The sequence below is a fragment of the Lepisosteus oculatus genome, chromosome 2, assembly GCF_040954835.1.
Source record: "Lepisosteus oculatus isolate fLepOcu1 chromosome 2, fLepOcu1.hap2, whole genome shotgun sequence".
NCBI classification, from domain to species: Eukaryota; Metazoa; Chordata; class Actinopteri; order Semionotiformes; family Lepisosteidae; genus Lepisosteus; species Lepisosteus oculatus.
Window position 1 is genome coordinate 27493917 of NC_090697.1, and position 22886 is coordinate 27516802.

At 42.7% G+C, this 22886-nt stretch overlaps 1 protein-coding gene across 5 annotated transcripts in view; it reads left to right on the forward strand.

Annotated features, from left to right (window-relative positions):
• Positions 1 to 3429: 3429 nt before the first annotated feature.
• Positions 3430 to 22886, forward strand: part of LOC107078600 (uncharacterized) — a 36295-nt gene continuing 16838 nt past the window's right edge. For 2 of the 5 annotated variants that reach the window (XM_015357259.2, XM_015357253.2), the window contains exon 1: positions 9444 to 10116. In XM_015357259.2, coding sequence (XP_015212745.1) covers positions 10091 to 10116 — 26 coding nt within the window. In that variant the 5' untranslated portion in view covers positions 9444 to 10090. Of the gene's footprint in view, positions 3625 to 9443; positions 10117 to 22886 lie in introns of those variants that run through there. The other 3 variants (XM_015357274.2, XM_015357269.2, XM_015357244.2) reach the window with 3 other exon arrangements.

Sequence of the window (22886 nt, forward strand, 5' to 3'; positions counted from 1 at the left end):
CAAAGGCTGTAACATTATTATTACTATATGAAACAGAACTGTTGAGCCATTTAATGCTTTTCCTGTGCTGATGTATTTCTTGTGAAAGATACTTTACCGAGGATAATGAAAATATTTCTGGGGTACTCTTTATATGCGTCAGCATGTGAAGAAGCCCGGTGTGTAAAAATATCTTACATGCTTAGCTTATTGCAATATTTAAAGATATCTGGAAAATGTATACAGTATTTCAAACTCCATGTGTAACTGGATTAGTATACTTGTGCCCATTGACAGTGCTTACTTCTGGTAAAGGCTGCAACAGGACAGAGCCTATCCCAAGAACCCATGTGTTCCAGTCCGTGGTGGTCTCACAAACACTTAAGAGTCACCGAACAGCTAGCCAGCACTCCTTTTCAAGGTGGAAGGAAACAGGAGCTCCTGCACAAAACCCATTGGGACACGGGTGAAACAGAAGGTTCCCCAGTCTAGTTCCCCAGTCAAACCCAGGACCCAAGGCTAACTGCCACTCCACTGTGCTGCCCTCGTTGAGCTACCTTTCAAACCAAGATGTATGCACATGGATAATATGCCATTCCTTTAAATATACTGTAATTCCACTTAATAAAATTGTCAACATCTTTAAATGTCCGTTTCTGGTCACCACAGCATTTTTCGATTTGCTACTGATGTTATGATGCAATGTATCAGTTCCCCCACCAGAGGGCAAGAACCGAATAGGACACAACTTGCACGGTGAGGGTTATCAGGGCTTTCTCGCAGTGCTGGGGTCCTGGGTTCAATTCTGGACCCGGGGTGCTGTCTGTGTGGAGTTTGTATGTTCTCCCCACTGTCCCGTGAGCTTTCTGCAGGTGCTCCGGTTTCCTCCCACAGTCCAAAGACACACTGGTAGGTAAACTGACTTCGGAGAAGACTGGCCCTGGTGTGTGTGTGTGCCCTCGAGTATATTCCCGTTGCTTGCCGGGACAAGCTCCGGTTACCCCGCGACCCTAAATTGGATGAAGCAGTTAGAAAATGGTTTGAATGTGTAATAGTGAATAACCTTGTTGTCAATACCTTTTTTTTAACTGCGTTATAGTATTAGTAGTAAATCAATTTACATACGTTTGTTCTAATGCAAAATGACCTATATTTGATCTTTGACTGAGTAAAATATATTGTAGATGTACACATACATACATTTCAGCTTTGATTCCAGCGATCCTGGAGTGCGTTTCGGTGACACGCTAACCCGGGAGCCCGGCCGCTCGGGGGAAGAGCGTGGTAATAAGCACTGTGCAAATTGAAATCGATCACAAGCGGGAAAACAAATTGCCAAGACGAAAACGTCTTCAAGTTGCATTAACTGCACGCCAGGCCACCATCATTGGCAGAATCAAAATCCTGGAGGCAGCCAGAGCGTAACGTTTCTCTTCCAGGTCTCAAGGCTGTGATTTTACCTCATGAATACAGTCGCTGCAATAATGCTGTATTATATTGAACCTGTGTTCAAGGTCGTCATTGTAAGTTTTCATTTTATTGGAGTAGGAAAGTAAATGAAAAATAATAGGCTAACAGGCTCAGCACCACAGTATTTACAATAAGGTTGGCAAATTAAGGGATTTAAATTAAACTGATCCAGACGAACTTCTGAAGCAAACGGCGACACCTTCCTCCAGCCGCATTATAGAGAAAACTACATCACCGTACAGATGGACAATCTAAACAGTAACAACCACAGCCAGGGATTTTAAACAATTCTAAAACAGTAAGGCTAGTACATCCGAGCTTGATCCCACTCACTGAGAAGATTAGACTCGATCAAAGATCGAGTTTAGCCAGATTCTCTAGGGATTGGTTAGGTTTCCTTTTGGCATCCTCAATCACGCTTGCCACGAACAAATTTAGGTTTGAATGCCAACTATGTCAAAAATCAATGGTATTATATAGTCCATTTAAACGAATCCGCACGGGGTACCAAGTGACTAATTCGGTTTGGCCAAATAGCTCGGTGTTTTCTGACTGACATTGTGCTGTGTGTTTTTACACTCCTCAAGGAGTGTGGCAATGTAATTGTACAATTTTATTTGACGCCGTGTATTTCTGGGGAGAGCTACTTCCACCACACTGTAGTCCTGCCTACGCTGCAGCTGCTCAGACGCACGTAACTATTTCTTCACCCTGGTTCTGACACTGTGGAAATGCATGTTTGACTTCATTAACCGTTGAACGGTTGAACGAAGGTGGTGCAGGTCTGTTATATAATAATATACCAAGCGTGATTTTGTTTTCCCGATCCACTCTTAGAAAGTAGTGTTCCCGAGTGAATAATATCCACTACTCTGTCACATTTTTAATTAGCAACGATCGTTTATTACATCTTGTGTTAAAGCAGCAACGCACGATTTACTTCTTTCTTCCATTCTATCTGGGGTTTCTCTGACGTTCCCATTTGTTTCCCTGTGGTCGACTGAGGTCGGACTGCGATTTATAAATGCTGTTACCAGCGTTGATATTGTTGCGGCGAATCTGCAGCCATGCCTTTTGAGACCTCTCAGTTATACGAGGGATAATAAACATCTATACAGCAACGGCAACAAAAAAACCGACAAGATTGCTTTTGGTGTCGTAATTGTCTTCCAGAAAACTACTGTATAGTACTTCTTGCTAGACTCAAGGTAGCGTGGTGCAGGGACATTTAGTTTATCCCTCAAGAAGACATAAAGCTGGATAAATGATCCAACAGGAAAGGGCATAATGCGAAAACAGGACTTGGATGATGTACTGAACCGTTCGAAGGAAGGAGACAGGGCTGGTTATGTTCAGCACACTAATTGAATCCCCACGTCCTGCAGACTCAACGCCACAGCCAAGTTTCTTCATTAGGCGCCGTCTGTGTTGCTCTGCGTGAAAGACAGCTTATTTGTGCCCTCTAGTGGGGTTTTTGTGTATGACGCGAGAATAGAGTTGGAAATCACTTCTACCCACTTCACAGAGGACGTGGAAAAAACAAGTCATAGGCTAACCGAACTGTATAAACTATAAACACACCCGAACTGAAACAAAAAAGGGAGCTCCGGTTGCGTGGAGCCAGCAGGTAATCTCTCAACCTGGGCGAACTCGGTTTTTCGCGGCAGAAAGAAAACGTAATTCCCCCCCTCCTCCACTTCCACAGGGGACGCTGATCTATCGCAGGGATTATACCCCGGCCCAAACTGTTGGTCCCAATTTTTACAACTAGGCGGATTAGACCACCTGGCTAATGTACCTCCGTTAAAACACAACAGAGAGCTCAGCGGCAGGACCGCGAACCCCTACAATCTGGCAGTTAGGAGACCCCAGATTTACCCACTACACTATGCTACCCTTCGCTCGGGAAAATACACAGTGACAATATTCTGCAGTGACCGAGCCAGTCCGCGCCAGAACCGCGACCAGCGCTGTTTTCACTCTCAGTTTTCCTCTGCCCGTCCATTGTTCGGTGTCAATACCTCCCGATGCGCACTCGGAATCCACAGCGGAGGTTGAAAATCAGGATCAGCCGAGTGCCCTCTTGCTCTTTCATAACAGGCCATGGTAGCCGAGTCAGTGATGGACCAGCGAGACCTCGGCAGTTCACAAAACCTTTGCCGAACCTTGGTGTTTGTGAGTTTTTTCTCCTTTTCAAGAAACACAGAACTGCGCCATGTGAGACGTTTAATAAGCCTGTATCTATATTCGAATGTTTTCCGCTTCATCAGAGCTTGTTCGCTGTTTTTTTGTGTGAATGTGAATTCGAATCAACGTGTAAACTTTTATGTCCTTTAGATAGGTGCTTTTATGCCTTTATCCATAGAGACTTGAAATTGCACCCGCTTTTACAGCAGAATATTTTCAAAGCATTTTCACAGATGTTGCTCAAGGTTGTCTCCACCTATTATTAATCCTACAACTTTACAGTATCAGGCTCCTAAAAACTATTCACACCTGCTGCCTCAGGACAGTGTGGCGTTCACGTGGGGCGCTTTAACGGCTGCTCCGTCCCCCTGGGCCATGCGCACGCAGGGCGGGCCGGGAACAGCGCCTGAGGGGCGGGACTTGTGGGAACCGGACTGTATGTAAGGTGGTGGGGGCTGTGAGGGGGGCTCTTCCTTCTCGTGTCTGTACAGTATCAATGCAGGTGAAGCGCTGTAACCCCTTGTCCCTGGGTGTGTAACTTTCCCCGGGTCTGGTTAATACATTTGTTGTTCAACCCCTTTTGCGTGAGTCCTACGCCTACTCCATTACGTACCGAACTCCGGGGTTGTTACAATATCATCAGTGGGGTTTTAATCGGCACCCTAGATTGTCAAGCCACCAAAGGCCACTGTATAGGCCTAGACGGTAAGTTTGGTTGCTGCTGGAAGATGTGTAGCTGGAAGTAGGGGGCGTATAGTATGATGACACTGTACTGTAAAAAGGCGCCATCCTTCAAATGAGATGTAAAACCAAGGTCCTGACTGTCCATGGTCATTAAAAAGCTCAGTATGTTTCCTGTAAATAGTCGGTTGTTCCTCCAGTGTCCATAAAATTTTAAATTTTCATCTGGCCTTTACCAATCATGGCCTCCTAATAATCCCCATCTCTGAACCGGATTCATCACTCTGTTCTCCCCACTGAAAGCTGGTGTGTGGAGAGTGTACAGGTGCGCTATGGGTGCTGTTACATCATTCAGGTGGTGGCTGCACATTGGTGGTGGTGGAGGGGAGTCCCCATTATCTGTATGGCACTTGGAGTGTCCAGAAAAGCGCTATACTGTATAAGTGTTTATTATTATTTAAAGATAACTTGGTGACATTGTCATCCAGGTCCTGAAATGCTTTTGCTAGTGCTGTGCCACAAAATATCTTTGCAGTAGGTACAGTTGTTCTGTGTTCTATGCCCCTCTCCTCCCATTTCCCTGTACTGTGAAGTAAATCCTCAAAGTTGATGTTGAAGCTGCTTGTTTGCCTGTTGTGTGGAAGGACAGGACAGGGACTTCAGTACTCTCTGTTGAATGTTGCCACACAAAAAAACAACTCTCAATTTTATAAACAGTGATGTGATGAAAGAGAATATGTACCATACTTTGATGTTAAATGTGCCACTACTCATTACAGTAAGTGTCCCAAGCTCATTACACCACAAGTGTTTAGATTTGCTGGTGTCATTGATGACTGCATCACAGACCTGGGTCTTGGCTATCCTCTTCAGCTGTGCTGACAACTTCTAGAAAAACGAAGGCAGTTAGAGAGAGGGCACAGCAGTTTTTTCCATTGTCAGACACAGAGGGCACTAGTGGAAACTACATGGAACGGCATTTAAAAACAGACAACAGGAGGCAGTTCTTTACACAAAGGGTGGTGGGAGTCTGAAACCAGGTACCCAGCCATATGATTGAAGGTGATACCCTGGCTTCTTTCAAGAAACGGCTGGATGAGATTCTCTAATCAGGACAAGAGTCACTCCTTTACACAAAAGGTTGTGGGAGTGTGGAACAAACTACCCAGTCAATATGTTGAAGCAGATACTGTGGCTTCTTCCAAGAAACAGCTGGATGAGATCCTGGGATCAATTAACTACTAACTACTAAAGGGGCTGGATGGATCAATAGGCTGTCTCCTGTCTGTGACCTGTCTTATGTTCTTATGTGCCTGATAGGAAACTCATTATCAGGATAGAATAAGACTATATATACTTTGAATATATACTTTGTATATAGAGTTGTAGGCAAAGGCATGTATACCCTTTGTAAATGCTGCATAGGCACAAAAAACACCTGATTTTAAGATTGTATTGACAGTGACAGCAGAAAACTGTGTTCAACTACAGAACATTCACTAAGCCAAGCAATTTTACATTGCTCAATGCAAATCACTGAATAATGGTCCTATTACCGGAAAGTTCCCTACGTTCTTGGGTTTAAAGGACAGCTGAATGATGCCAGGATGGAGGCCCACACTGCTGCTGGAGACCTGATCTCTGGAATCACATGGACAGACTGGCAGAGCTGGGGAGCTGGTGGCTGTCATATCCGAGTGTGTCTGTGTTCACGTGTTCAGAAACAGCCACCACCAGCACTGACAAAATACTGGGTCTGTAGGAAAACAACATTTTATTTTGCAACATTAGCAATGAATTATGCTGTCGAAAGCTTGGAATGCAATAAGATTGGGAGATTTTCTCCTGGTCAAAACTCAAGTGCTTCTTGAAGAGGCCAACAGTATCTTTGTATCTTAAGCAGCTGGCAGGGATGTTTCACCACTAAACATAAGCTTATCAGTTCCCCCATATCATCAGTTCTGTATTCTTCAGGATTTTATACAATTAAATCAGCTCTCCTCTTGGTCTCCTCTGTTCTAGACTGAAGAGATTTAGCTTCCTGCAAATCCTCTGAGACCTGGAATCATTCTGGTTGTTCTTCTTTGAATTCTTTTCAAGGCTAAAATTTCCTTTTTCGTGCTATGTTGGCCAAAGCTCACAATATTCTAAGTTCGGCTTTATTTGAGCATTGTATTGTCTGACCATAATTTCACCGGATTTCAATTCCACGCTCCGTGCTTCATAACCCAAGCTTTCTGCTTGCTTTTTAATGTTTCTCCACTTTATCCTAATAAGGACATAACCGACAGTACAGTGCTTTGCAAAACTATTCAGACACCCGTGGTGTCCCCTTTTCTAAAATTGAAACATGATGCATACCCATTTGTTAAACTTTGTAAAATGCTCAAACTACAGACTTCTAAGGGTAAGATAAGTTACAGTAAATATCAGCAAAACCTTGCAAAATATGTTGCTTAGCTAAGTATGGGGGTGGCTCTGTGGCTAAAGATCTGCACATGTGGCTAGACGGTTGCTGGTTCAAATCCTACAGCTGGCAGAGGAACCCTACTCCATTGGGCTCCTGAGCAAGGCCCTTAACCCCAACTGCTCCAGGGATGCTGTACAATGGCAGACCCTGCACTTTGACCCCAGGCTCTCTCTCTGTTTGTGTGTCTCATGGAGAGCAAGCTGGGGTATGTGAAAAGATAATTCCTGATGCAAGAAATTGTAAAGGGTTAATACAGCGATATTATTATTAAGTATGCAGGCCCTTGAAAGCATTTGGCAAAAGCACCTTTGCATTTACAGCCTCAAGTCCTTTTGAATGAGTCTCTACCAACCCTCCTCACCAGCATGGTGCAATATTTTCCCATCCGTCTTGGCAGATTGGCTCAAGCTCTCTCAAGTTGCTTGGGGCTCTCAGTTTTCCACTCTTTCTCACTCTTTCCCCACTCTTTCAAAATCCTTCTTGGCCTCACAGTGGCATCTCCCACCAGATTCCTGCTATTCACGCCGGAGTGACAGACAGGTCTAGGCAGTGTCTGGGTGCTTCCCATTTCTTAATGGTCCACGTCACCGTGCTCCAAGAGATATGAAGGGTCTTGGAAATCTTTTAAGACCCTTGTCCTGATTTGTCTATTTCTACCACTTTATCCCTGTGTGGTTTTGGCTCCTTGGTCTTCACGGTTGAATCTCAGCTTTGAAATTGTCTGCATCTCTGTGGGTCCTTACAGAGACAGGTGTTCTTCTTCTGAAATCATATGAACAAAAAATACTGCACAGAGTAAGTAATTATTAAGGTAGTCTTGTGCACCTAAAGTCAGTTAGGTTTGCCACACCAAAGGGTTTGAAAACTTCTGCATTCATGATTTCTCCATTTTCATTCATATCAGCTATGCATTTCTGTTTTTCTTACTGGCCTTGAATGTGTGCCTTGCGGGTTACGTATATAACAGATATTAATTGTGACTACAAAGTGTCATGTCTGGAACTTTAAATGAGAAACACGTGGGATTGATTGAATAATTCTGTAAGGCCCCACACATAATCCTTTCATACAGGTCTGAGTCAGGCATGCGCTATCTTCAGTGTATGTTCCTACTTCCTGAAACTGATCAATATTGAATTTCTTTTTCCTAGTATCTGCCCGCTGCATGACCTTAAATCTCGAGTCTTTCTTATTGTTGTCTCCTTGCTGCTGTCCCCCCCTCTGGATTTTCTTCCATCCTTTCATCCATTTTCTAACCACTTTATCCAACACTGGGAATAAAGGATAACCAGGGAGCTGGAGCCCATCCTGGCAAGCAATGAGTGCAAGGCCAGATCAAAGGGCACACACAGACACGCTCACACCAGGGCCAATTTTCCCAGAAGTTAATTAACCTGGAGGAAACCCACGCAAACGTGGGGAGAACATACAGACTCCACACAGATAGTACTCCAGAAATTGAACCCAGGCCCCGAGTGCTCTGAGACAGGAATGCCAACCACTGTGCTGCCATACTCATTTTTGTGTCTTCTGCCAATTTAAGATTCCCTTAACTGTACATCACAATCTAAGAGGAGCCAGGAGGAGCAACTTGTGCCAGTCGTGTTTTAATGTTCTAACCCTTGTAACCAGCAGGAGTACCAAAATGTTTATTGCTACTCTGGTATTTCATGTTTCACATCTTTTGGTGTTGGGGAGCCATGACACTGTGTTTTTCAAGTACCATTATGAAAAAAAAAGGTATTCAAATTGGGGTTAAAATTGGAAGACTTTGGTGGCCTGGAACAGTGGTGTAACTGATATATATTGCATACAAAATTGAAATGCCTTGCTTCTTCAAAACATATAGTTGACAAAGAGGGGGTGAAAAAATAAATCCTAGAACTTTTTCACTGGCTGGTCTGTGAATATATAGATAGGCATGAGGATTAAGTCACTGAAGCGGACTGTGGAGATGCTTTTGGATGTCAGGAAACACACTCCTTGTGCAGCATACCTGTGTGTTTGGTGTAAGGTGCACCAGAGCATGCTGGGACATTCCCTGGACAGCCCTGTCACATGACATGACCTTGTTGAACATTTCTGAGGCCAGCCTGCATATCCCATGCCACAGAGCCTGTCCAGAAACAGGATACCCTAGACACGCAGAGAGACTGCACCATCACTGCTCGTGTGGCCTTTATTTCCACTGGCAGTCATGTGTGATACTTTTGAAAGTCTGAATATTCTAATTTCGAGACAGTTTCTAAAACAGAAGAGCCACTAATGACCCTTGTCAACCGCTGCATATGTTTTTTTTTAAATATATATACGTTACTAAAGACGGGCAGTGTATTTCAAACGCTTGAGAGAAATAAAAAACAATATTCAAAAAACCTTTGAAGTTAAATAAAACGCTGAGCGTTACTTAGCTCAGCAGTTTATTATACAAGTATACACTTCCTTCAAGCGCTGCAGCTACTACTGTGTGCAGAGCGCTCTGGGATTCTGGGAATCCGGGAAGCGCTATATTATCGCAATTAATTATTTTAATCATCAAGGAAACGTAGGCTCAGCAAATACACCTTTAAGATGCAACCACGTCCCTCCCCTTAGAAAAAAAAAATGACATCAGTTTCAAGGACCAATGGCAGTGCTAGATCCGTGTCTGCGAGACGCACAGTGTGTATTTTTCATGGGAGAGTGTACGCTCCTGCTACGAGTGCGTGTGTGTGAGAGTGGGGATGTGTGGTGTATGCGTGTCTGTGTGCAACCGAGTTGACATCGAGTCGAGACCCCTAAGAAGCTGTGCGTTTATCATTTTTAGTTTTTGGACAGCGTTGCGGGGTGTGTGGAGGGGGGACCGATAAGTGTAGCTGGAGTTTTAGTAGGGACGATTGGAAAAGTAAGATAAAGTAATTTATGGAGCCAGTGGGAACCGATTTTCGTGGGAGACTGTAAATCATTCACACGGTAACAAGAGGACAATGTGGACTTTTTATTTTCTCGCCGTAACCGTTCCATGAAAACTAAAGCTAGGTGGCCAGATTTCTTCTTGAAGTATTGATCAGATCGGACGGAGGGGCTGAAGACGTCTCCCCCTTTTCTCACCCCACGACAGAACTTTCTTGAGTGAGTGCCTGCCTGCCTGTGTGCCTTTCTCGACTCTGTGCAGGCTTGTCACGCTAGTTACACCATCACCCCTGTCGTTATTTGGTTTAACCTCTCTTTTCCACGACCGAAATCAAACATTTCTATATATTTAAAAAAGAACAACCGCGATGCTGAAGACTTTAACGAAAAAGCTGAGAAGACAGTCTCTAAATGAAATTCACCCTTTTCAGTTCAAGGTAAGTCTTTCAGTGTAAGTATAAAAAACAGAGAAGCATGTACAGTATTTACATATTCTAACCCAAACACCTAGCTGAAAGAACATTTCCAAACTGAAACTTGAGGTGGAACTGCCTTTTCTGCTTTCCTCTTAGTTTGCACGAAATGTGCAATTTAAGGTTGTTTTCGGTGCATTCTGTTATATATATATATGGTCTGGAATTTTATCTGTTTTATCTGATTCTACAAATGACAAACACTGGTGTTCTGTGTATAAGCTGATGGTTGTGACTTTCTATCCAAGTTTATAGAACCCAGATTCTGCACAACACATCAGTGCCTTGTGCTACTTTAACAGCCATTGTTGTGCTGTAGTGCACCAGTCGTTTGCTATGGTTTTCTCCTTCCAGTGCTGTACAGGTACTGTTGTTCAGAATGTGCACAAGTTTCACTTTGTGCTTGTACTGTCTGTGGCGTGTGGCACAGCGCACTTTCAGTTTCCTCCTGGCAGTGTCTCTCTGGGTTGAAAAGTTTGGGGGATTGCTGGTGTACATACTACACAGCTGCACAAGGGTTCCCTCAGTACAGACTGCCATCTCAGCAGCTTGTGAACGTACACACACACACATACACACGTCTGCACTCGGCAGAACACTGGTTCCCCTCTCAGAGACTTTAGACTGCATTTCCTTGGCCTGCTGCGAGGATGAGAAAAGCTGAAGCAGAGTTACTGCGTTTGTGGTTTCACCAGATGAAGTGGGTGATGAAGTAGCTCAGGGGTGTGAGCTGAAGTTCAGCACTGGTAACCTTTATAACTTGCAGTTGTATAAGAACCCATGAAAGGTTGCAAACCAGAGGAGGCTGCTGGGCCCAGATTGCTTGTTTCGTTATGAGCTTTCTTATTTGAATATGGTGTAATAGAGCTGGTTGTGGAGAGCTTTGTGACAGAACCTGAGGTTAAAAGGGCAATATGGATCAGATTAACATGATCCAGCGTGTGGTTGTCTTAAATAAATATGCAAAGCTAGTGAAATAGCTGACTGAAGGTGCTGTACCTGACATGGAGAAAAACAAATCTAGTTTTAGAAAACAAAAAACCCAAGATACACCTTGTCCCAGAATCTCCAAATGTTAGTCCATTGTGGTGTTACCCATGAAACAGTGCAGCTCTCCTCAGAATTGGCACAGGTGAAGCGTGGCTGTTTTCCTAAATACCTGTTCTTGCAATTAAGTTCATTTGCTGCTATTTGTATTGTAAGCTGTCATGCTGAACTGGACTGCTACTTTATCTGTGTGAGGTTAGATAATCAGTGTGGAACTGTAAATAATTGACACATTGAGGAAGTTGGTTTTTGTGCTGTTGACAGAGCTGCTGTTTTATGTTGTTCTTGGAGCGGACGCGTTTGAGTAAAGTCCTTCTCGCCAAAGGCCGGCAATGATGGGTCATCCATTCCATGCATCTGTCCATCTGTCAGTCCATTCTCCCCCTCCATCCTTCCATGCCACTCTCCTGTCCATCCCTTTGTCTATCCATTCCATCCTTCTGTCCCTCCATCCCTCTATTCCATCCATCCCTCTGTTCATCCATTCGTCTATTCACCCATCCCTCTATTCCATCCTTAATCCATCTGTTTCATCCATCCCTCAGTCTATCCATTCCTCCATCCACTCATCCATCCTTCTGTTCCAACCCTTCCCTGTTTTCCATCCATCCGTCAGTCCGCCCATTTGCTTATCCATCCATCCATGGATTTATTTGTTATCATGTCCTTTCCAACACTTTGCCGCAGTTCACTTTACAGATTAATATTGTAGTTAATAAAATGACAGTAGACTGTGTGGGCATGGAGGAGAGGAAAGCAAAAACTGCCAGCGCAAGAGAAGAAACCTCTGGGGGTCCCAGGCCCAGTGGTTACGGTCCTCGTTCTGGCATCCCAGGGTCTGATGTCGCACACATTCCCTGCACTGAGTTCTGTCCAGGCAGTGAGAAAATAAGAGATAGGAAAGAGTGTTACAGTAACTGCATGGAAGATCACCAGGGCACATTTCCAATACTTACCGGAAATCCCTGACACAAGCACAAAGGGCACATTACCCCAGCTGTTAGTGGACCTGGCTAACCTGGGGCTGTGCTCTTCTTTGCTGTCATGTGTCCCTTGTGCTATAAAAAAACAGGGGTATGTAAAAGCAAGGTTACAGCTGCGGTGAGGAGTACATTATCAGTTTGATTCTAAAAACTTTAGTTTGTTACCACAGACCGACCGTGAGGCGATGGAACAAATATCCGTGAGGTGAAAATGAATAATTCACGTTTTCTGGATTTTGTATAGCACATTTCTAGTCACACTTCTCCCTTTCTGAAGCACAGCACCCACCTGAGCCATCAGCCCCAGAGCTTCTCCACTTGTATTAGGTTGAACAAATGGCTCTATCGATTTTCTGCAGTCTTTTATTCCAACTGAAGACCTTTGCAGACAGGCCCTGAGTGAGACAGGAGTGGTCTGCAGAGTGGGCATCTTTGGATACAAGCATTTCTTTACAGGGCAACTTGCCAGTAAGAGCAGAGGAGCTGCTGGACAGGAAGTTAGGGCAGGAAATGGCTAAACAGATGAGGTAGATGAATTACACGGAGTGAGGAGTTCAAGCACGGGGAACAGCATAGCTTTTTTACCCCAGTTCTAAGGATATTGCCCAACTAGGGATTTCTAATCTTTTGTAGTGTTAAAACAGTAAGTGCTACGATTATGATTGCACATACTGTAAGCACTTTGAGATGGTTGCTTTTATAAGAGCTATACTGTATACTGTAGGTTAAAGTTCTTTGTCATCAAGGATTCAGTACCTTACATTAGATATTTAAATTTTCACAATATATCATGAATTCTTCAGAAATGTCCTTTATGAGCTAGTTCTGAATCATACATTTAATCAAAGTGAACTTTTGAGATTTAGGTTTTGAGCTTTGGCGGGTAATATTAGAATCTCCTAGGTATACCTTATTGCAAAGTTTTTTTTAAAATATGAAAACTGATTACAGTTTTCTTGGCGTTTCTCAGAGAAAGTAGAATTTTGTGAATACTACATTGGAACCGAGGTGCTGTTTTAGAAAATAAATTAGTCTTTAAGAGCCTGCTAGCACTACATCTCCAGATTCAGTGAAAGAAAAGAAGTTTGCAGTGGCGAGAGAGACGGCTACCGCATGCACAGCATGTTGCATTTCACACAGCCAGAATCCTTGCCCGAGTTTTAGTTCCCAGGTGTTTATTTGAAGTGAAAACATTGATATTCCATACATTAAACTGTCGTGTATTAACCCTCCATCCCTACTCGCATTCTCACCAGGAGTTGCACGCACTTACTTATTGTGTGTATTTGCACAGGATCTTGTACATATACTCATACACTCGCAGAGATTGGCACGCGGTCGTACTCGTACACTCGCACAGATTGGCATGCAGTCATACCTCTACATTCGCACAGATTCTCACAGTCATACTCGTGCACTTGCACAGATTCGCATGCAGTCATACTCGTGAACTTGCACAGATTCGCATACAGTCATACTCGTACATTCCCACAGATTCGCATACAGTCATACTCGTACACTTGCACAGATTCGCATGCGGTCATATTCATACACAGGCCTGCGCTGATCTTTGTATAAAGGAATTGCAGAAATAAATATAAAATTCAGAAATAAAAAAAACCAAATGGACTCAATAACAAGGAAGGTGAGAACAGTAAGGCCCGGCTGATAGGAAAGTTTTATCAAAAATACATTGTATAAATCAATTTGCCCAGATTTTCGATCTCAAGTATGTTTTAATCAACTTGAGCTCTGAAAAACTCCTTTCTGCTCCTGCTGCTGTCACTGTCTGCCATCCAATTGGAAACAGGTTCAGATCACAATACCCCCATTTAATGAAATACAGGAGAAAGGGCAAGGAAAACAGTGCATTTATATTCGCTTTCACGCTTTTGTTTTACCAGGCAGCCCACACGTCATGTGTACAATTGCAGGAAAGGTGAACCTTTTAACGTCCAGTAAAATACCTCCAGTAGTCTACAGTACATGTCTAGCTTGAAGATGTGACATGTCTGCCATTCGCTACCTACATGTATCTACAGACTCAATCTTTCTTGAGCGTACCTCTGTTTTGAGATAGCTTATCCCGCTCTTCTTTTCTGTGCTTCAGAAACATATTACGTACTCGATTATTGGTCATTTTTTTACATGATTAGGAAAATCCACAGCAGCAACAGAAAGAACCACTATAGGGAATTTTTAGCTCACGTTTGAACGTGCCGATTGAAAATAGTTTGTGCTGCACATTGGGGGGACCCCCTGTTGGCCTCGGGACCTTAGGCAGTCGCCTAGTTCGCCTGTGCCCAGGGTCGGTCATGCTCGTACACTTGCACAGAATTGCACCCCAGCTCATACACATTCTGGCCACAAATATACACTGATAGTCATGCGGATTAACTACTGGATTGACGGGGCCAATTATAGAAGCTCTTAATTTCTCCCCTGGCTTCCAATAACAGACACTAATCAGGAAATCAATCCAGGTGTGTCCAAGAGGACACATTGGCCAAAGCCTCAGCTTGTCACCATCACATTATGGTGTTAGGGTCGGGTTGCACCCGAGTCTGCATCTCCAATTTTCACTTATTCTGCTAAAAGATGATGTTTGTGCAAATCAAGAGTGGGGTGCGATGTGATTGCCTATTATATACACATAATCCCCCAGAATTGCACGGACACTCACATGCAGCATTGCACGTAGTCATTCTCTGTTGCAGTTGCACAAAAGTGCATGAAGACATACTGTACTTGAACATTCACAAAGAATTGCATGCACACTTACACACTCACACGCAATCTCAATGAGGAGTTCAGGCTTGGAGAACTCGTGCAGACTTACAGTATATGCACACTTTCAGGCTCTTGCAGGATCGCACACACAGATTCATATACTTGCACAGAATCTCACACAGTCGAACACACTCACACAGAATCTCACGTAAGCATACACGGAATACACAGTATGTACTTGTGCACACATTCTCACACACTCGCAGAGAATCAAATGCACACATGCTCTGGGAAGCATAGGAGGCAGAGTTATGAAATGTGTGAATGCTAACTCCCTGCTGTTGCAAATTGGTATTTGGGAAATGCTGTATGTTTCCTTTCCTGTACCTTGGGCTGTGACTGTGTGCTACCCAGTGAGAAGCAGCCAGTACTGAGAGAGCTTGTAGATTACAGCTTGTGTAGTTTGGCAGGGGCTACAACCCTGGTTTACATCTGTGTCATCTCCTGATGTATATGGCTGCTATTAATCAGGTGTGTTTTATGGAGTGCCTTTTTATTTTAGCTGCAGGATCAGTTATTTACAGTGTCAGGAGATGATAGTGAATGCACAACAGAAAAGCAATTTACTGTAGGAGATAGGGAACTATCAACTATGACCAAGTTTCAACAGCAACAGAAACAGGGACTCAGTCCAATGCTAACTTAAACATTTATCCAGAGATTGTAAAGAAGCAAAAGAACCTAATTTTACTCTGCAAGGTACAAAATTGATGAAAAGAGAAAGTGGGCCTCGAACAGAGATAAGATGACCAGAATGAAGCAGTCACAGGGGAGAGCAAGTTTGGCAAGGTTTCTGTTTGCTAGCGCGTGAGAAATTAAACCTTGCTGACATTTCTGGAAAACTGTCAGAGCTACCAAGTCGGCAGTTGATTTTGCACAAGCAGTTACTGTAAGACTCGATGGAGGAAAGGATCACTGTGTCACAGATGAAAAGGTGCACAGGACATTTGTGCAAGACTGGTTGCTGTCATCTTTTGCTAAATATTCTGAATTAAGAAACTTATTTTATTACTGCAACATATTCACAAACGTCTATTGAGGAAAATTACTATGTTTTTGGATTCAGCGCATCGATATTAAATAGACAGATATGAAAGTTAAATTCATTATGAGGATCAATATTTGCCTCCAACAGGAGTTCTACTGTGAAAGTTACAGGCTAATAGACTTTGTGTCCTTTGCTGAAAACAAAACAAGTTGTACATCTGTGACACGATTTACATCAGATTGCTGATGTTGTCTTTTAGAGCAGGGACTTGTATAGGGTGTGGACACAAAATAATGGAAACAACTAACGAAAAAGGACTAATTTTCAAGTAACAAAAATGAAAAAGGAATCAAGGAATCTACACCTGAGTTTCATGTTTATGTCAATATTAATTACTCATATGCTTCCTCTCTAAAAGACTGAGAATCAACACTTTCAATATGCAAGTTTCTAAAGCAACGTGAGAGATCTTACAGATTTTGAAAGAGGTGAAATAGTTGGTTCCCGAATTGCAGGTGTGCCAGTCACAAGAACAGCAACTTTATTTAATGCGGTAAAGAGGAACAGTGTCGAAAACTGTGATGACCTACGCAGGAAAGAGGAACAATGGTCACAAGTTGCAGCTCACCGACGGGGATAGATGGACACTTAACAGGATAGTTGCTAAAAAGAAGTAAGAAATGACCACAGAATTGAACTTACACCTCCATGACCCAGTCACAACAAACGCTGTATGTCAGGCGCGTTACAAAGCTGATATTTGTGGTAGAGCTACCATTCAGAACCTAGCTTGTAACCAAGGCCTATGCGCAGGAATGCATAACCTGGTGTAGTGAGCACAAATCCTGGACTCCTGAGAAGGGAAGAAAGTTATATGAGCTGCCTTTTACTCTGTTTCCTGTATCTGCACAGGTTTGTCTTTGGAGAAAGCCAAAGGAAGCCTTCAGCCCTGTTCCCAGCTGTTAAATATGGTGGCAGATCTGTTATTGTCTGGGCAGCCATCCCATGGGAGTCATTGGGTCTGATTATTACTCTGCATGGTAGAATTACTGCCAAGGAACACAAAGCCATTTTAGGCGACTTTGTGCAACATATGGTGCAAACATTGTTTCCTCAAGATGTTCCCATATTTCAAGATGATAACAACCCCCGTACACACAGCTAAACTGGTTCAAGAGTGGTTTCATAAAGTCAGGATGACAGTTTGAAGCTATTCGGAAGGCAAAGGGCAGCCTGACTCCCTTTTAGTTAATAAATATCCACATATTGCGTGGTGTTTCTATTACTTTTCAAACCCTCTGTACATGTCCCTTGACTAGTCTCTACGAGTCCCAGGTGTCACATGTCATCACAGCTCGTCCCACGTTCGGCCAATGACACTCAAGTCAGGTGTGAAGGACATTGGTGGCTTAACTCAGTCTCGTCTCATAAGAAAGCCGTTGTTACATGAGTTTCGCCGGTCTACTAGAATGTCATCAAGTCTAATTAGAAATTCATTAGTTTTGAGGTAATTTGTATAAATTGCAATGCATTTTAAAATAAACTAAAAACCGTGCATTTTCTTACCATTTTAAAAAATCAAAATAACGGGATCTGCCTTTTTAAGAGTCCTGAAAGAATCTAGTCCCCTGTCTTGCCCCTTTTGAAAATCAGGCTGCGACTGGCGCAGGTTTGTTTGTGAATTTTTTTCGAGTAATTTTTCAGATTTAAAGTCTGAGAAGAGCTGTTCAGATGAATTTCTTTTTCTTTTTTGGTCAGCCGGCATGCTCTGTGCATGGTGTGCAGTGATGTGGTCAGGCAGGTTGTTTTAGATTAAGGGTCTGGCCTCCAGCCATTTAGCCTTTGGCTCTTACTGCTGTTTACAGTTGTTAAATAAATACAGTGAACTTGACTGCATAGGTGTGACCTTCCCTCCCAAAGAAGAACAAATTCTTCTGTAGGAAACGACAGAGTATTCTGTAGTCCATGCAAAGAGTATGAGAGTGAAGTGGAGTGTCGAAAGCAGGCCTGACTTGCTAAAATATTGAGCTGAGTGACTGTGGTAAACTCTTGCAGAGCTTATCCAGCTTTTCCAGCAGCTGGTCCAAATGTGATGGAGCTTGGTAGGCTGTATGGCATGTTCTGGTACCGCAGACAGCTAGGAGGACTCAACATATCAGGCCTGCATCAATGCTACAATGCCTGCATGCTTGATGTTGTGAGTTCAGGCTGCAGAAGCACTAGAAACATCAGGCCCATTTTGTAGTTAATAGCTGAATGGACCGAGAGTATCACTGGAAAGAAATCGGGAAATTGGCTTCAGCAGCATGACTTCGTAGTTTGTTCCACACTCCCACAACCATCTGTGTAAAAAAAGTGCTTCCTGTCCTGACTGGATGGTCTCAGCCAGATGTTTCTTGAAGTCAGGGTGTTGGCTTCAATAACATGGATGGATAGGTTGTTCCACACTCCCACAAACCTTTGTGTAAAGAAGAACATCCAGTTCTCAGTTTTAACACATAGTGATAAAGTGTTCCACATAGCTTCCACTTGTGCTCTCTGGAACATGGCAGCAAACAAGACTGATGCTGAGCCATTGTTGTTGTTGAATACTAAACTATAGTGTGAGTCGGCACACTTAGTCAAATGTCCATTCCCACAGGTGGTTTTCTATTGATGGATGTGTTAAAAGGTGAAATTTCAAAGTGTTTGTTTAAAAAGCAGGCAGGAGATATTTGTGGAAGGGTAAAGGTGGAGTTTTTAAAAGATGTTGTCCCCCCTGTCCTGTCTGTTTTGAGGAACTTTGACAGATAGTGGCCTGCGCTCCAGTCTGGCAGTCTGAGAAAGCCATCTTCCAGTCGTTTCCTGTCTGTGCACGTTTTCAGTCGCTGACCATTCTCATGTAGCGTGTTCATGTGTGAGAGAGCATGTGTAGAGTATTTATTTTTTATTTTTAAGACCTTAATTCCCTTTTCACAAATAAATACAAAGAATCACAAAAAAGGAAAACTTTACAATATTATATCCTGTATACTTAAAACAGTATTTATGCACAAATCTAGATAAGATTTCAAAGTAATGCATTACAATAATTAATAATTTGTTCAGGTGCATTAGTTAACATGTCCTTTTGAATGGCTTCCAAAACACGACAAATGCCATTTCTCTGTACATGATTATCACCATCACAGGTGGGAGCAGAACGTGCTCGTGCGAGTATGCATGCTGAATGTGCACAAGGGCGAGCGTGTGGGGTGTGTGGAGTGTGAGCTCGAGTCAGCGAGTGACACAGACAGATCAAGGGAGCAGATAAGAATCCCATCACAAACCAGTTTAGCCCCTTCTGGTGTCTGGTGAGCTGAGGGCTGTTATATAAACCAACCCAGGTGCTGCCCAATGTCGCTCTGCTGCCTTCTTCTGAGCATATTTGCTTACAGTAGGTGACCGCAGAGGTGAAATAACATGAAGGATCCTGCTGTTCTTCTTCTGTGCGATTTGTACGAAGAGCCTTCACCTGGTAAAGCTTGAAGTGGATCAGCCAGCTGTAAAATGAGAATTGTATCTGCTTTCCTGCACTTTTTCCAAGATAACCTGCTTCTTCTAAAGGAAACAACAATTTGCATTTTCTTTGTCACTTCATTTATAAATTAGCTATTCCAGAAGCCACAAGTAGAAACCATGTGGAAGTGTGTTTTAAAACTGAAAGTTGGAGGCAGTTCTTCACACAAAGGGTTGTGGGAGTGTGGAACAAGGTACCCAGCCATGTTATTGAAGCCGATGCCCAGAATTCTTTCAAGAAATGGCCGGATGAGATCTGCGGTTCAATCAGCTACTAACTACCAAATGGTCGCTAATCATTCGTGAACTTTCTTATGTTTTTTATCATGATTACAGCTAATGATCTCCTTTGAAGGAAACAATTGCAAACAGCTGTTCTTGCCTGTTTTATCTCGCATCCTGCAAAGCTGACATGTACATGTTGAATGTAATGTAATGCTTTTGAAACTTTGTTGCCGTTGAAGCTTTGTTGCTTTTATTTGCTTCATTGTGTTTACAAAAAGGACTATTTGAAATACTTTTAATATTAAGATGTGAAAAATGGTGTCGCTTAGTAGATTTAATCTTAGTGTCAACTGAAAAGCACCAATGTTTTTGGAAGCTGGATAAATGGTGGCAAGAGGAAATGTTCATCCACAGGCCTTTTGCCTACAGTGGTGACAGTCATCAAAGGCAGTGACAAGGCAAAGAAAACTATGGCATAAGTGGAAACTATTCAAAGTGCAGTTATTTCTGAGAATGGCGCTAATGTGTCTCAGGTTATGTAGGTCTTTCTAAAGCACCAGCACCCAAAGAACTTGGCTAAGTTGTTGAATTGGCCCTTCAACCAGGCCAGAATGCACTTAACGCAAAGGGTTGTGGGAGCATGAAGCAAGAACCACAGTTGTGTTGTTCAAGCTGATACCCTGGTTAGTTTCTACAAGCAACTGAATGAGGTGCTCGTATCAATTAACTACCAAACAGGCTAGACGGGTTAAATGGCCTCCTGTTGTTTGTGTCTGTTCCTCAATTCCAAGATCAATGAGAAGATTTGAGAAGAATGGAGAATAGGAGGCACAAAAGGTTGTCGAAGCCCAGTACCATGATGTGTTTCCGAAAATGGGCCTCCTGGTGTTTGCAAGGTTACTTATTTTCTACTGCCTGAGCCACTAGTATTGTAGAGATTGAAGCATCTCTTGGCTTCAGTGGGGAGATAACTGGGTTTGATGGTTAATCTCCCAGCACTGGAAGCACTGGAGGGGCAGTGATCATTTGATGTGTCTGGAGTATCATCCAAAGTTATCAGCCATTTCTTTATTTCTGTTTAACTTATTTGTGACTTGCAAGAAAAGAGCCTTTGATGGGATATTCATGATAATCTACAGGTGTAGACTATCTATTCAAATGCTGCTAATGATGTGTTATTTGCATAGATACTGTACCCCTGAGTTAGATATTACTTACAGTATCTACGAGTATACCATTGTATTAATAAAATAGAGGTGTAAGTAGTTTGCATGGTGAGTTCTATGTTGTTTCAAAGTGGAGGTACAGTACTTTGCAGAAGTGTTCTGACCCTGCCTGTGATGTCCTGTTTTCTCAAATTACAAAATGAAGCATTTTTAAGCGTTAATATTTTATTTTAAACCCAAATATTCAAATTAAAGACTTCCAAGGGCAAGATAAGTTAAAGTAAATGTCATTAAAAGTTACAGGGAAAAACTGAAATATGTTGCGTAAGTATTCAGCTCTTCAATGAACTCAATGTTTGTGTTTGGTGGAAGCACATTTGTCAACATCTATAGCCACAAGTTTTTGGGGGGTAAACCTCTACCACTTTTGCACACCAGCACGGTACAATTTACTACCTTCCCAGCTTTGCTCAAAAACACTGAAGGGGATTGCTTATAAACAGTGTTTTTTAAGTCTTTCCACAGATTCTATAGGAATCTTTGGAATAGGATACAAGTCAGGACTTTGACTGGGCCTCTCAAGGACTTTTAACTTTCTTAATTCTTAAACCACTCCAGTGTACAGAAGTTGTGCCCTGGTTGTTTGAATCCTTATCCCGCTGCAAGGTGAATTTGCATCCCAGTTGTATGTGTTTGATAGACTGAAGCAGGTTTTCCTCTAGTATTTGCCAGTACTTTGGTCCACCTACAGTATGTTCTCATCAGTCTTGACAAGCTTCCCAGTCCCTGCTGACGAGAGTCAGGACTAGAACAGACTGCTGCCACCACCATGCTTGACAGGAGGGATGTTGAATGACAGTGTTGAATGAGTGATGCACTATGTTGTGTTTGTGTTTGTATCATACTTTGCATTCAGACCAAAAAGATCCAATTCTGTCATATCTGCGTCCAAATCTTTTACCGTGTTTGTAGTATAATGTTGGTGCTTTGTTGATTTGAGAGGTTTTTTTCAGTTCCATACAATTCACCTTTGTGGAGTGTCCAGGATATTGTTGACTCCTGGACATTTTCTCCCATCTCAGCCACTGAACTCTGTAGCTCTTTCAAAGCCTCTGTTGGCCTCACAGTGTTGTCCCTCACCAGTTTCCTCCTGCTGCTCAGTGTGTAGAGACAGGCTGATCCAGGCAGTGTCTGGGGCTCCATTTTATACACTTATCTGATATGTTACCTTTTTTTGTGCAGAGTGTATTTCACAGGTGTATTTACTTTGAAGTCATGAAAACTGTTAATACTGCACACAGATAGAAGCTACTCAACTAATTGTGTGTCTTGTTAATTATGTGTACCTATATTAAATGAGATTTTACAGCAAAGGGTTGGAAATGAGTATCTAATCATAACTTTTCCATTTTTCTTTCATACTGTATGTTTTCAGATTCTTTTTTTGCTTTGAATGTGTGGAGTAGGTTGAGCACTATATGACAAATTGACATGACTGCAAGCTTTAAAGCAACAATCTGTGACAACAGTGTTGGGGTCTAAATACTTTTGGAAGTCACTGTATATTCTACCAATTTCTGCCATGCACTGTTGAGAGGGTAGACAGGAGCAGCTATAGCAGGTTCATGTGCGTTTTCTCATCCCGTCTTCTGAAGAGATCGTGTTTTGGCTGTGACATATAAACAACAGGGTGTGTTCTGGTACTTAGCAGTGAACAGAACAGAAGCATGCCCTGATACAGGAGCAGATAGAAAATGAGAGATGGAGTGGAGCTTTACAAGTAAGCCACTCTAGAGTTCACAAATGGAAACCAAATTAAAGTGTATTTAAAAAAAAGATGTGGAATTAGTCTCCTAAGGTCTAGAAGTCCAGTCCCTTGCATGTGAGCGGCTAGCCTTTGTGTAGGCTAGCTTCAGGCGGTGTATATCTCAAGAGCATCTTATTTTGAATGAATGAGAATCGAGGCGTTTGGGAAATCAAGCACATGTTAAATAAAAC